Raw genomic sequence first — 15006 nt, forward strand, 5'->3', positions numbered from 1 at the left:
TCGATAAGATGTTCCTTATGAATGCAGCAAATCACCAAGAATGCATTTCCCTTTAGTCCTGTTGTGGATGCTTATTCAAATTTTCCCACCTCACTGGGTCATTTTCTTTTGTTTTAATTTCCCCTCATGTTTTTTTTTTTAATCAAACAATCCCCATGGCCTCATTGCCACGGTCCCTGAACCATGTTCAAAACGTGGTGGGGCTACTAGGAAGAATGACAGTGCTGGATCTGAAAAAGTAACTGTGTGCCTTCACTTCTACTGAAGTTGAACGACAGTGGATTATGTATGGTGATAATGGTAACCTAAAAATGTACAATGCAGTACACCATATGTCTGCATCACACTTCTTGTGCACTGCCTGTAGCCCTGCATCTTCATAAATGTATCTTATGAGTGCATTAACCTCTTTGGATACTTGCAGATCAATCTGAGCACGGTACTGCTGCAGTTGCACCCACCCTGTGTCTAACCTTTGTGGTGTTTAATTGCATCACTGTGCAAAGCAGTCTCCTACGCTCTAATCCAGCATGACTGTATGTAAGCTACACCCGTACTGTTTTCTGGGAATTTGTACCTTAACTTTGGTAGGGGGATCCTCTCCCATATTATAATAACAAGTTCCAAGAAGTGGGGTGGCAACGAACAAACGCTTTATAAAAAAAAAAACACACGGGAGGTGATCAAAGGCTGGAGGTTGCCTTCAAAGTAGCTGTACCTCAGCTAGTGTAATAGGCTCACCCGGGGTCACCATTGTATTTTGGTTCAAAATAGGTGGTTGCAGACTGTTAGACCTGGCTTAGTTGGCATGGTTTTCCCCATAACATTTTGCCTTTAGGGATACTGTTTTGCTGACTTCGTTTACTGGCCTTAGGACTCTGCACACTTTACCACCACTAACCATTGCTGGTAGAATTGTCTTATAACCAATTGGTATGTTTAATTTACTTGTAAGTCTCCCGCTACTAGTTTGCCTGCACACTTACTGTGCCACCCACTTAAGTAACACTTTAAATATATCTGAGGACTGCCACTGCTGCCAGCGTGTGCAGTTTTGAACTGTGAGTTTGACCTGGCAAAATAAACCCTTTGCCTAGCCCAAACCTTCTTTTTTTAAAACATATGTCAGCCCTAGAGTAGGCCCTGGACAGGCCACGGGGTATGGTTTTTAAAATGTAGATTTGATTTTAAGGTTTTGTCATGGTAGTGAAAAACTCTTAAATTAGTTTTTCACTACTGAAAGGGCCTACCTGTCCCGTAGGATAACATTGTAGTTACCTTATTACTTTCTAATACGCTGTAATTTCCAAACGGGAGCAAATAACCAGTTCATGTTTGGTCTCTTTGGAATTGTAATGAAAAATCCTAACTTACGGTGAAGTGAATTTTTAAATTACAATTTTGAAAATGCCACCTTTAGAAAGTTTGAATTTTCCTGCCTTAGCAATTTGGTGTGTGCAGCCTGTCTCTGGGTAAAATGAATGCATGTAGTCAGTTGTGCTTTTGTATATTCCTTCTAGACAGCCACACATAGTAGGGAGCTTAGGTGTGCCTGGATGGCCTTCACTGGCAGGATGGGAGGGAGGAGCTGGACAGAGCCCCATTTGCGCTGAATAAGCTGTGCCCTGCCTCTGCACAAAGGGCTGCATCACCTCTTCATTTAGTCTGGAGCCAGAGCAGAGAGAGCAGAGCACCTTTGAACTTCAAAGGCATACCTCTAGAATCTTCTCCCCACTTCAAACGCACAACTGGGTATAAGTACTGGACCACAGACACCAACTAATCAGTGCACTTCTGAACCCGTGGATACTCTACCAGGGAGGACTACTGTGCTGCTGAAAGGGCTGCCACTTTGCTGGACTGTTGCTCTGAACACCTGCTGTGCTGACCTGCTTCCCTCATGCCTGGGTGAGAAGATCTGGACCTGTATCTCTTGAACCCAGAACCCTTGCAAGGCTAGTTGGCTGTCCTTCTGAACAGAAGCCTCAGGAACATAACGGGCTTCAAACAACCATGCACCTGGACTCTGCCATCTGTGAGAATACCCTGCCAAGTGGTGCCATCACAGTCCTGGATCCTTGGAAGTAGGTCTAACATGCTCTGCCAGCCTCCGTGGCACCAGCAGAACGGCATCTACTCTGCTCCGCGGCACAACACTGAGCAGAACCAACTTAACATAGCTGCTGCGTGAGTTGGACGGGTTGCAAGACCTGCATTGCCTCAATAGCCCACAACCTCTTCAGAATCGCCGCTTCATGATGGATCCTTGGCACAGGCCCGCTGATCCCTCATCGATGGCATCCTCAATGACTGTGCCGGACGCTGCATTGCTGCCTTGCAGCTGCTCGGAACAGACACATCACCCCGACTGCCCAGCGCATCCTCAGTACCAGATTTCACATTGCAAGTCCTCATCGATGCGATCCTCAACAGTCCAGGACCTCACATTACAGTCTTGCCATACCTCGGAAACGACACATCACTTCGGCTGGGTGACGCGTCTTTGCGGATCCTCGCAGCTCTCCGCAAACCAGAGTTTAAGGTACACACTTAACGCCTAACTGGGTCCCAGTAGCGGGCCTGTGCTCCATCGTGGTCATCTTATAATTTTGTCCTGATCTGGCGTCACCAGATACCCAGAGCTGGGTATGCATGTATTTTACCTCCATTTTTACTAAAATCTTAAAAAATTACATATTCTGTTTTCTACTGATTGGATCTTTGGTCTTGTTTTATTTATTAAAAATAGCTCTATTTGTCTAACTTGATGTAGCGTTGTGTTTTCACTTTATTACTGTTTGAAGTGTTGGCACAAATATTTTACACATTGCTTCTAAGTTAAGTCTTACTTCTTTGTGCCAGTCTACCAGAGGGTTGACCACTGATTAACTTATGCTTGGTTTGTGTCTCACCCTGACAAGAAATGTTGTTGCTGCGTGACTAAGGCTCACACCTCAATCAACCAATAACCCGATTTCTTTCACACACCATTTAAGATGGCTAGTTACCGTGGTGCAATGCTAAACTAGCGACGGATTGTGCACTAAACGAAAACTAATAACTGAGGTCAGAAGAACAATCACGGAATGCAGAGTTGAAGCCAGTCTCATCATTAATGATTCCTCCCCTTATTGTCTCTTTGACATTCAGTGTCATTGTTACTCTTTCTGTACTGATTAACCAGAGAAATGCCAGGACGTTCCAGCTCCCTGCATCTTCTGAACCTTAAGCCTCTGCCCAGGTACTTCACCTTCCTGTCTCTGTCATCCAAAAACATGTCAAGACTTGAACACTTCATATTTCTATCTTGAACACAGATTATATTCCAGATAATCTTGAGTGGAATCAATATTTTGCCTCTTGGCTGTGCAAGACCCTCAGACCTACACCTTCCAAGCATCCCAGAGTGTTCCACATGTATCATCTGACTGAAAGTTATTTTGAAAGTATTCAGTGATTGCAATTGTATCTCCATGCAAAGGGTGCAGTCTTTATTGTATGAACTGCTGCTGCATTTGTATATCACGGTGAATTAGGATGTTAAGCATTAATGCTATTTGACAATGGTTGACTGCATGTAGGGCATAATGTTACTCTTTATCGGTGATAAATGCCTAATTGATTCTAGAGTCATTATGATGGACTGAAGAATGAAAACTAAACTCAGTGGCATTGTTAAGTAAAACAAATCAGGTGTCATTCGACCCTCACTGAGTCATAGATTCCTAAAACCTCCCTTGACGCTCATTAGGGATACTGAACTCTCACACAAAAACCAAAGTAATATCCCTGTGCCATATATTGTGGAATCTAGATATTCTTCCAGTTTCTTGGTTACAAGTGGTAGGAAAGCTGATGATTCTATGTGGGATCCAAGATCCATAAATAATAACTGGCAGGTTGGATTGGCCGACGTGCAACCCACCTTCAGATGGCCACTGTATCCGTGGCATGTATTGGGAATTTTTAAAGACTAGACTTGTATATTTTTGTGAGGAGTCCCCTGAGTAGCTTGAATAGTTTGCAAAAAATATATGGCATTATGCAGGGTTGCTGGGTGCAAGGTGATTCTTGTTGTATCAGGATCTGTCCCCAATACCTACTAACATATAACAGTATTTTCTTAAACTTAGAATGACGCTGACCATAACAACTTAGTTAAGACAGTTGAGTTATAGGATACCTTGTTGATAAATTCTTAGCCATCTCCATTGGTCGACAGTAATAGGCCTCAAACTTGAGCCTGCTGAAAGCAAACATTTAGTGCAGTAACACAATAAAATGCACCCATTACATTGGAAACACAATAAAATTAAAGTCCTGTGTAACTAATTTCGAGCTCCCTGCACCTGACATTAGGTGTTTTTTATCATACAGAATGGAAACACAGATCCCTAACTGGACTCGGCCAAGAGAAAGAGATACTATTGTACATTTATTTTGCATAGACAACACTGTGAAATCAAAGATTAGCTGATCCATATTTGCTTTGGTGTGTCAACTGGATGCATATGTGGAGTAATTACGAATTCGTTTTTCTCCTCGTTCGCACAATATTTTTCCGAGTTGACATATCCAACCTAAAAAGGCACTCCACAGACTCTGCAACAGTCTGAAAGTCTGTGGGAAAATGTGCCTTATAAGTGTTATAAGTGTGTAATTTACAACTGTTCTCAGTTTAGCACGGGACATCATAAATCGGGAAATCTCCATTTCCCTCATAAGGCAATGGTTTGTCAAGGATAACCTGGGCTTCAGCTCCTTAAATCTCAATTCAGGGAAAAACATCAGTATAATGTTGCCATACATCATTTCACCCACAACCCCGGATTCTGTCAGATTTGTGTTCTTGTGGCAGTAGCTGAGAGAAAGAAACATAACTGAGTAGAGCCACCAGTAATGATAAAATGGCCAACAAGCTTGGTGACCCCTCTCTAAACCAGAAAGTGTTGGATATGTCCAGCGACATTGAAATCCATGCACCCATATGAAGCCTTTCATTGTGCTATTTTAGCCCCTCTTTTCGAGTCAAGGGTGCTGACATTGATGTGGATGCATTATTGGCCTTGTCTTATGACAGAATTTGCTTGAGCGTGACCTGCTATTCCTGACCCTTCTAAATGAGCCTTGCTATTCCACTGCATCTTTGTATAGTGGGTTCTGATGCTTATGGGCTGGAAGGCATACTTGTCTAACCTATATTAGGCAGTCGTGGTTTGGTTGTCGTGGTTTGGTTGTCGTGGTTTGGTTGTCGTGGTTTGGTTGTCGTGGTTTGGTTGTTGTGGGTTGGTTGCTGTGAATTGGTTGTCTTGGTTAGGTTGTCTACATGAAAGGTTCAGATAGAGATGCCTGAACCTGATCAACTCCATGCCCAGAGTGTACAGCAATCATCATCAGCATTACAACAGGGAGTTTGGTTAGAGCAGGTCCTCACACACGCCCAATATACAGTACTCTTTGTACTATTGATGTGGTGGACTACCAGGGGATCTAATTATCACACACCCCTCAAAAACAAGGGGAGTTCAGCTATGGGCCTAAAAAAGCAATATAACATAAGGACGAACAGAAGAATGTGAAGTCTGGCACTCCAAGAGCCTGGTGTTTTGCCATTCCTGAAGGAGTAAGCCATTTGTGGAACTGTTTATCAGTGAATAGTCTGACTTTAACAAAATCCAAAGAGCGCTTCCATGTTTTGGTGGAGGTGGAGCCAAGCATGACTGACCTTATCAGGAGCCTATGAAATATGACAGAACAAGTTGTCAAGTAGTGGAACAGATAAGTGGCTCAACGCAGGTGATTTGGTCTGGTTCCGTTTTCATGGAGTCTATTGCAAGAAAACAAACAGACCAGGCCACCACACTGGCCAGGTCATTCAGGCAGCTCAGAAGGGGTAACAAGGTATGGCTAGAACAGATAAGACCTAGTAAGTTTTGGAGGATGTCCTAGGGCTCAATACCAAATAAGGATGTAACTGGTCACCCGGCTTGTATTCTCTCACCATAACCCCAAATAGTTTGATACACTTTCATGTAGTCCACGTTATTCAGCGGGTTCTTCTACTTAACAGCACTCCCAGCAGCCCAGGGACAGCATGCTGAAAGAAACTGCTGTGGCTCACCTCACCCCAGCTGCATATGTAGATGTAGTAAGCGAATAGCCTCAGAGGACCAGTAGTTGTCCAGAGGGCCAAGCACTGACCCCTGTGGCAGATTTAAACCAGGCAGGGCGACGTGCATTGAGAAGCAGACACTAGATGGTTCCTCCTGAGAGAATGTCTGAAGACCTGGTTAAAGTGGACAGTCTTTTGTCCCATATTTCAACGTCCCCACGTTTTAGCAGCTGGCTGATTCAACAGAGTCACTGACAACAAGACCAGCCCGGTGGTTTAAGGTGAAGAGAAATTGCTGCTCATTGTCTTTTGCGAATGGACAACCACCACATCGGGAGACAGGTCTTGGCACGCACAGTGCAGAAGGAGTTGGGTGACCGATGAGAATCCCAAGAAAAGTGTCAAGAGGCACTGGATAACTGCTTGATTGGGGCAGCCCAGTTCTAGGAAGGCAGAACAAAGGATTTCCTCTGAGAGAGGGTGTTACACCCTCTCCCTTTGGAAATAGGTGTTAAGGGCCTGAGAGGAGTAGCCTCCCAGAGTCTCTGGAAATGCTTTAAAGGGCACAGATGGTGCCCTCCTTGCATAATCCAGTCTACAATGGTTCAGGGACCCCCCAGTCCCTGCTCTGGCACGAAACTGGACAAAGGAACAGGGGTGGTGTTCAGAGCTCCTCCAGACGGTCACTAGGTTTTGCCATCTTGGATAGAGTGGCCAGTGCCAACAAGTGACATCAGAGCCCTCTCCTTATAGGTGCTTGTGTAGCTGACCAATCCCCCTTTCAGGACTGTTTAGGGTTTCTCTCTTGGGTGGCTCTTCAGATTCAGATCGCAAGACTCCAGCAGGAATCCTCTGCATCCTTTACTTCACCTTCTTACCAAAGAAACTGCATCCGGATCCTCCACGAACTCTGCAACTGCAACAAAGAAGCAAGGACCACTTCTGCAACATTGTATCTTCAGCTCCTGCCAGCAACTGCAACTGTTTCCTGGTCGTGAATCCTCAGAGGATAGCCTGTCTTCAGCCTGCACCAAAAGAACGATTGAATCTCCCTTGGAGTGAAGGAGTCACTCCCCTGCTTCAGCAGGTACCGCTCTGCAGCGACGACCTGTTGCGTGGGCCCCTCTCCTGATGAAGTGCGTGGATCCAGAATCACGGGTGGTGGACTGAAGTGGTCCTGACGGTCCTGACATCCTACTTCGGTGCAGTCATCCATCTAGCATAGGACATCATCTGCATCAACCAGGAACCCGCATCCGTCTTCTTGGGTGCAGTACTGACTGTTGTTCTTCACCCGTGGTTCGTCTTTCGCATCTTCATCTGGGTTAGCAGGGGCTGCTTTTCTTCCTGGACTCTTCAGTGCTTCTTGGACTTGGTCCCCATCTTCCACAGGTCTTCGGGTCCAGGAATCCATTGTTGGTGTTTTGCGGTCTCTTTTGGTTCTTGCATAATCTTCTTTCTCGTGTTCTTGTGTGTTCTAGGAAAGTTACTGTGATTTTCTCCTGTGTCCCTGGGCTCTGGGGTGGGTTCTATTACTTACCTTTGGTATTTTCTAATACTCCCAGCGCCCCCCTACACACTGCACTCGCCTAGGTGAGAAACCGACATTCGCATTCCACTTTCTTAGTATATGCTTTTTGTTCCCCCCCCTAGGCCCATTTCTAACTATTGTGAATCTCACTATTTGCGCTATTTTCTAACTGTTTTTACACCTATTTCTGCATACTAGTGTATATAATTTGTGTATTGCTTACCTCCTAAGGGAGTATAGTGTCTATGGTATTTTTGCCATTTGTGTCACCAAAATAAAGTACCTTTATTTTTGTAACAGTGAGTATTTTCTTTCATGTGTGTGAGTACTGTGTGACTACAGTGGTACTGCAAGAGCTTTGCATGTCTCCTAGGTCAGCCTTGGCTGCTCTGCCTATGGCTACCTCTACATCCACACTACTGCTAGAGAGCCTGGCTTCTAGACACTGTCTACATTTCACTAATAAGGGATAACTGGACCTGGTATAAGGTGTAACTTTAGGTACCCACTACAAACCAGGCCAGCCTCCTATACTGGTGGTGCAGCAGTAGGATAAGTACTTGCAATTGCATTATCACTCTGTCACTGGTGCTTTCCACAAGAAAGAATACTCTCTACCTAGAGCTACACATATTCCTAGTTACAGGGTTCTAGTCTCTTACTTTCCTTTCTGAGAAACTAAAGAGTAGGTAGGTTAGGTTTTCCTTACACTACACTACCACACAACTACATCATGTCTACTGCTGGGCCTAGCTCTCCCTACTCCCTATGAGGACATGACCTTCAAAGAACTTAAGCGGCTTTGCTCAGAAAGGAGCAAAGATGTAGGGAAGAACCCCAACAAGAATTTTCTGTTGATTCTTCTCCTTCAGGATGATCAGGAACATACTGATAACCAGGAAGGGGAGGGGAGATTCTAACCCCTTAGAGTCAGGGAATCATCCTTCAGATTCAGGGGAGGGCTATTCCAAAGATCTTCCACCTAGCAGGCCTACTAGTATAGCTGACAGTGGGAGGGGTAGTCACTCAGGTAGGGCTCCCTTCACTCCTAGAGGTCAGGTCACTAGGGTCTCAAAGTTAGGGAAAGATCTACCTCTGCCCATTCCCATATCACCTCAGTTTCTGAGGGATCCCATTGTTCAGCTCCAGAAGATGACTCCTTAGATAGAGAGCTCAGGATACTGAAACTGGAGGAGGCCAGGCTGAGGCTGCAGCAGCAACAGCTAGCCCTAGATCGGGAGGCCTTGACTGTGAAAAGGGAATGGCAGGGGTTGGGGTTAGTTCCCCATGGTGGCAGCAGCAGGTTCAGGAGTTAGGGAGCTAGGGAGGACAAAATTGTTCCCCCATACAAGGTGGGGGATTAAATCTACAAGTGGTTTGCTGCACTTGAGAGGGCCTGCAAAGTTCAGAGGATCCCTCAAAGACAGTGGGCTGCTATTCTGTGGTTGTCCTTTTCTGACAAGGGAATGGATAGACTTCTCATTGTGAGAAGAAGATTCAGACAACTATGGTATTCCTAAAACTGCACTCTTGGATGGATTTGATTTAACCACTGAACTATACAGAATTAAGTTCAGAGAAACCAGAAAAGAGTCCTCACAGGATTGGATAGACTTTGTGGACTGTTCTGTGAAGGCTTTAGAAAGTTGGTTACATGGCAGAAAAGTGTCTGACTATGAGGGCTTATATAATCTATTTCTGAGAGAGCATATTCCGAATAACTGTGTGTCTGATCTGTTACATCAGTACTTGGTAGACTCAGATCTGACCTCTCCTCAAGAATTGGGAAAGAATGTGACAAATGGGTCAGAACAAGGGTGAGCAGAAAAGCTCATACAGGGGGTGACAAAGAAAAGAAGAAAGAAGGTGAAAAGTCTCAGGACAAGAGTGGGGACAAAGATAAAAGTAAAGACTCATCATCAGGTCCACAACACTCCTCTGGGGGTGGGGATAAAACTCCTTTCTCTTCTGCACACCATAAGAAAGCCTTGGTACTATCTATGTAGAGGTAAAGGCCATAGGTCAGGGGACACATCCTGTCCAGGTAAATCCCCTGAGCCTACCACCACTTCTAGTGCCTCTAGTAGTAGTAATAGTGGTGGGACTACTGGCAATAGTCAAAGCAAAGGTGTGGTTAGGTTCACTTTTGTGTTCATCATAGAAACTGGGGTAGGTGTAGAAACCTCCAAGACAGTTTCTGTCTCACCTGGTGGCATTGGCCTTGCCACCTTTTCCTGCTTGTCCGCTTAATATGGACAAGCAGTGGCGGCCCGTCCTTTAGGGTGGAGAGGCCACGCCCCCCCACCTTTTTCCCCTTATGACGAGTGTCTGTCAGGCTGAACAAAGGTCAGCCTGACCGACACTCTCCATGTTCAGCTGAGGCAGCCAGGAGCAGACATGCGCGATTTGCGCACACTCTTGGCTGCCTGAGCTGAACTTTGCTGGGCTGAGGAGGTCACAGCTTCTATGGGCGTGACCTCCTCGGCTCAACAAAGGTGCCTCGAGGCCCTCCCTTGGGTGATGAGGAAAGCGTCACCAGTTGATACTCTCCCTGGGCTCTTCAGGTCTAAGCCCTGAAGTGCCCAGGGCGAATGTCAATCAGTGACACTTCATCACAGAGTGGGGTGGGGTCAGCAGTCTCACTGACCCCATCCCACTCTGTGACGAGGCTGGGACTGCTGTCTTCCCTCACTGGCTGACCTAAAGTCAGCCAATGAGGAAAGGCAGCAGTCCCAACGCTCCTGGGACCTGGAGGCTGAAGCTAAGTGTGTGTGTATTTGTGTGTGTATGTGTGTGATGTTTTAAATTGAATGTTTGGTGCGGGCGTGCATGTTTGGGTGTTATGAGTGTTATTAATGGATGTGAGTGCGTGTATATGTGAAAAAATGAGTGTGTGCGATCTTTTAAAATGAATGTTTGGTGCGTGCATGTTTGAATGATATGAGTATTGTTAATGGATGTGCCTGCATGTCTGTGTGTGAAAGAATGAGAGTGTGTGTGTGTCCCGCCCGCCCCCCTCCCTCCTAAAGCTGCCGGCCGCCACTGTGGACAAGTACAAGCAGTCAATTTTAATAAATGGTGTTGAGGTCCAGGCCTACAGGGAGACAGGTGCAGTATCACTTTGGTGACTGAAAACTTGGTGTCACCTGCACAACATCTCCCTCCTTGGACAGTACTACAAAGTTACTGATATCAACATCTCCACTCAGTCTCTCTTCTCAGCTGTAGTGCAACTTAGTTGGGGTGGAGTTACTGGCTCTAAGCAGGTGGTGGTGTAACCCAGCTTACCTGTAGACTGTCTCCTAGGAACTTACCTAGAGGTTTCAGGTTGGGCTGAAGTAGAGTTTATGACCCATGCATCCATGCTTGTGTTCCTCCTAGGCCCCTTTCTAACTATTGTGATTTTCACTATGTGCACTATTTTCTGTTTTTACAGTTATTTCTACATACCAGTGTATATGATTTGTGTATTAGTTACCTCCTAAGGGAGTACAGTCTCTATGGTATTTTTGTCATTTTTGTCACCAAAATAAAGTACCTTTATTTTTTTAGCACTGAGTGATTTCTTTCATGTTTGTCTGTACTGTATGACTACACTGGTATTGCATGAGCTTTGCATGAGTCCTAGTTAGGCATTGGCTGCTCATCCACACTACCCCCTAGAGAGCCTGGCTTCTATACACTGTCTATATTTCACTAATAAGGGATAACTGGACCTGGTATAAGGTGTAAGTACCTTAGGTACCCAGTACAAACCAGGCCAGCCTCCTACAGCAGTGGTACCCAACCTTTTGATTTCTCTGGACCCCCACTTTAACATTAATGGAACCCAGGGACCCCCACTGAATCATCATGGGAATCCGGGGACCCCCACCTGAGTCATTAATGGAAGCTGGGGACCAATTTGTCAACATTTTTTAATACTTTTTAATTTTCTAGGCTCTCGCGGACCCCCTGAGATGGCTTCGCGGACCCCCAGGGGTCCCAGGACCACAGGTTGGGAACCACTGTCCTGCAGTATACTTGTTCTGGGTCTGCCTGGGAGATACACTTACACTGCAGCTGATTGTGCTCTGCCTGTTTTGTGTGCTAGACTCTTGTTCATTGGTTAGATTGCCTGTTCGGTGTGTGAGGGAGGTGTTTTCTCGACTTTTTTACAATCATTGCTAATAATTCAATAGAAGAATAGCAGCGTTGCTGATGAAATTCATGCAGCGCTCGAGTCCCACTCTCGAGGAGGGTATTTTAATGACGAGATGTAAGCTACATGTGTTTACTCATCAATATTTGCAGGTTGCTCGTTTTTTGAAACGTGAACTCATGAAAGGCCGAGTAGCAATTCAGAATAAGCTTGTCCTCCTAACCCTTCCATTATGCAAATGTCTCAAGACATGTTAAACAAAAAAAGAGAGACAGACCTGTCGGGGTTGTCACAAGTCTGACTCTTCTTCGAATCCTCCGAACACTGTTGGTGCACGAGCCACCTCTTGTTTAAAATGATCATGACCGTGTGGACCTCTTAGGAGTGCTTCATGCAAATAAGTTAAAAGGAAAGCAGTGTAAATCGCTGGCATGCCTTTGTGTTTTTCTCTATTCCATGTTGATTTTTTTGTGCTACTGTTTTAATATGCTAAAAGTAAATTTTGGTACATTTTTTAACCTGGCGATAATGTCTGTGTAATCATTGTAAGGTTTTTTGTTCGCAGGTTTCTATTGACGCTTAGGGAGCTTAACATTGTGAGGCATCCTGTGCGACTTGTAATCAGCATGTTTTGGTGGATCTGAAAGATGAAAAACATTCACTTCGTAGCCAGCAACGCCTGGGGAAAGACTTTCTCTACCAACTTCGTGAAACTGACAGCGACTTCTGAAAATGTCTGCGTCTAGCCTTCACGTCTTTGCAGAACATGATGATGCAATGGATATAACCGCATTCTTTTGTAAACAGAAACCTAGTTCGCTTGTTTGGAATACCTGCTTTGCAAGACGAGCTCTGCTGAGGTGGTAAATTGTTGTATTTGAGAGATGGGCGAAAAGAAAGGATCGCAGCCTGCACCGATTTGAAGCTTGTTCTCTCTCCGATGGAAGTCTTCGTTTTCTCATGTTTCGAATTCCTTATAAAAGGCTGGGAGTTTACAGTGGGAGGTGACTTGCGATCATCTTGGCAGAACATCAGGAAACAGCCAGCATAGTAATTAAGTGACACAACCATTTGTTGTTTTTTCTCTTTCATAAAGCCTACTAGCACAGCCTGGCACTCGCGTCAAGAACAGAACAGAAAAAGAAGCTCTTCATAGTTGAAACTGGCGCATTCGGGTATTGAACCTGATTATTTTTTAGGAGATATATTTAGTTTTTTACCTCAAATATCATACTGGAATTTTATTTTAAAGCGGGCACCCGTTGCGCGGCCTGTTTAGTAAGCAATTCGAAGAAAGTGGATTTTAGGTGCGAGTACTTACTTTTTTTTCATCCTACTTGAATGCTCTTGCAATAGTTGTATTTTCTTGCTCTGCAGGTTTGTCAGATGACTAAGGAAGAACATCTACTTTGCAGCTCGTGGGAGCTTTGAGGGTGAAATTACGTTCATACTTCTTGAAGCTGGTAGCAATAAAGTCCTGGAGCCATGGTCTGTTTCTTTGCCTCCTCCTGGATAATAACAGTCGGGTGGTCAGACTTTTTTTAAAAATACCTTGGATTTGCCAGCGTTGTGTCGTTCATTGTTGGTATTCAACAAAATCGCCTCTACCACATCATCACCTAAGCCTCTTCGACGGCTGATGGTTTAAAGAAATACTTGAGCAGTACTTTTGTCTAACCTCCGAGACGTTATACTTGAGATTTATTTTATTTGGAAGGGAGACCGCAGGAAGGATTTTACTCAAAGTAGTAGCAATTTTTTAGCTGGAGAAAAGAGGAACTCCTCATTTGTTTGACGCTGGATGCAGTGATGTCTTGGAAAAAGACTTACTTTGCTGTAGGGAGAGGAGGCGTGCATGGGATGTTCACACCACGCAATTCCACTTCTATTGCACCCAGCAAAGGCCTCAGCAATGAACCTGGACAGAACAGCTGCTTCCTGAACAGTGCACTACAGGTAAGGACAATGAATAATGTCTTTGTTGGCATATGATATATATATCCCTGATGTTGGTTGCATTCTGTCACAAGTGTTTCTTCATCACGGCCATCTCCTTGGGGTGTGTTTGTATTGGTTTCGTTCGATATTTCCACATAAATAACTCCAAACGCCGTTCAGTTGTTTCATCATATAAGCAGAGTGTGAGTCTCTTATTCTTCCTGGTGTGTTTAGTGGGCTGGATATTCAAAGACTCACAATACAATAGTTTTCAGATTCTGTACGTGATAGTTCTGATATGCAACGGCTGCTTTTGTATTGCAATGTGCGAACAGTCCTCTGGAGGGGGAAAAAAAGACCGGAAAATGTACCTGATGGGGATTATTGTAGTAGGCAGCATATCCGATCCAATTAGTTGCCATGAAAATGAATTTACAGAAATACTTGGGCTGTAAAGTGAAGTGAGAATAATGTGCTTGCCGCAAAGTAGAGCACCTAGAAACACTGCTGAAGCCGAAAGAGTAACCACTACTACAAAACTGACTCACACACACACACTCACACACACTACGTGTCTTATGTTTCTTTCGTTACAGATTTAAATGTTTTTTACAAAACATTGAAGTAGGCTGCCCTCCGTTTAAAGTAAGGGGCTGTTCTGGTTTCTGAACTCAGTAAGAGTCTGCGGCAGGATTGTTTGATGCCAGTTCTTTGCTTCGGTGAAATAGGGAGAAAAGCAGGAACAGGTAACAAATAGACAAGGGACAAGTGTGCATTCTATCACTTTATGCAAGGGGTGGCTTTATCCCTCATAGGAACGAGAGGCAACCTGGTAAGTGAGGCCTAGAAAGACTAGCAGTGGTGCAGAAGACTCAGTCACATGTAAACTATGTGTGAAATCTAACTAAACTGCATCCCTTACATGCGATCTGTTAATGTAGGAATTAAAAAGGGTTTCAGTTAATACAGTATAATTGGCAGAGAAATATGAAATGTGTAAAAGGTTCTGATCAGAGACCATCAAAGAGACAAACCCATATAGTGGAGGGATCCTCTTGACCCAGTTAGAAACAGATTTGGGAACGAATAATACCAGTCTGAAAACAAGTGAGAAGTGTCCTACCCCAATACCCAGCCACCTTCAATAAATAGGATTCAATTCCCGAACAGGTCTGCACCATTTTTTTTTTAAACAAATTTTATTAATTTTTAAGGTGCACAGTCCACAGTCAAGCGTGGAACACGTTTGTAGGTCAATCAGGCATTAGGGAATAGATACACAAC

The 15006-nt window shown here is 44.6% G+C and overlaps 1 protein-coding gene across 2 annotated transcripts in view; it reads left to right on the forward strand.

The window, feature by feature from the left end:
* Window positions 1–15006, forward strand: part of USP54 (ubiquitin specific peptidase 54) — a 1958070-nt gene that overhangs the window by 173612 nt on the left and 1769452 nt on the right. For both annotated transcript variants that reach the window (XM_069240548.1, XM_069240549.1), the window contains exon 2: window positions 12350–13740. In XM_069240548.1, coding sequence (XP_069096649.1) covers window positions 13594–13740 — 147 coding nt within the window. In that variant the 5' untranslated portion in view covers window positions 12350–13593. The remainder of the gene's footprint in view (window positions 1–12349; window positions 13741–15006) is intronic.

The sequence above is a fragment of the Pleurodeles waltl genome, chromosome 6, assembly GCF_031143425.1.
Source record: "Pleurodeles waltl isolate 20211129_DDA chromosome 6, aPleWal1.hap1.20221129, whole genome shotgun sequence".
Taxonomy (NCBI): Eukaryota; Metazoa; Chordata; class Amphibia; order Caudata; family Salamandridae; genus Pleurodeles; species Pleurodeles waltl.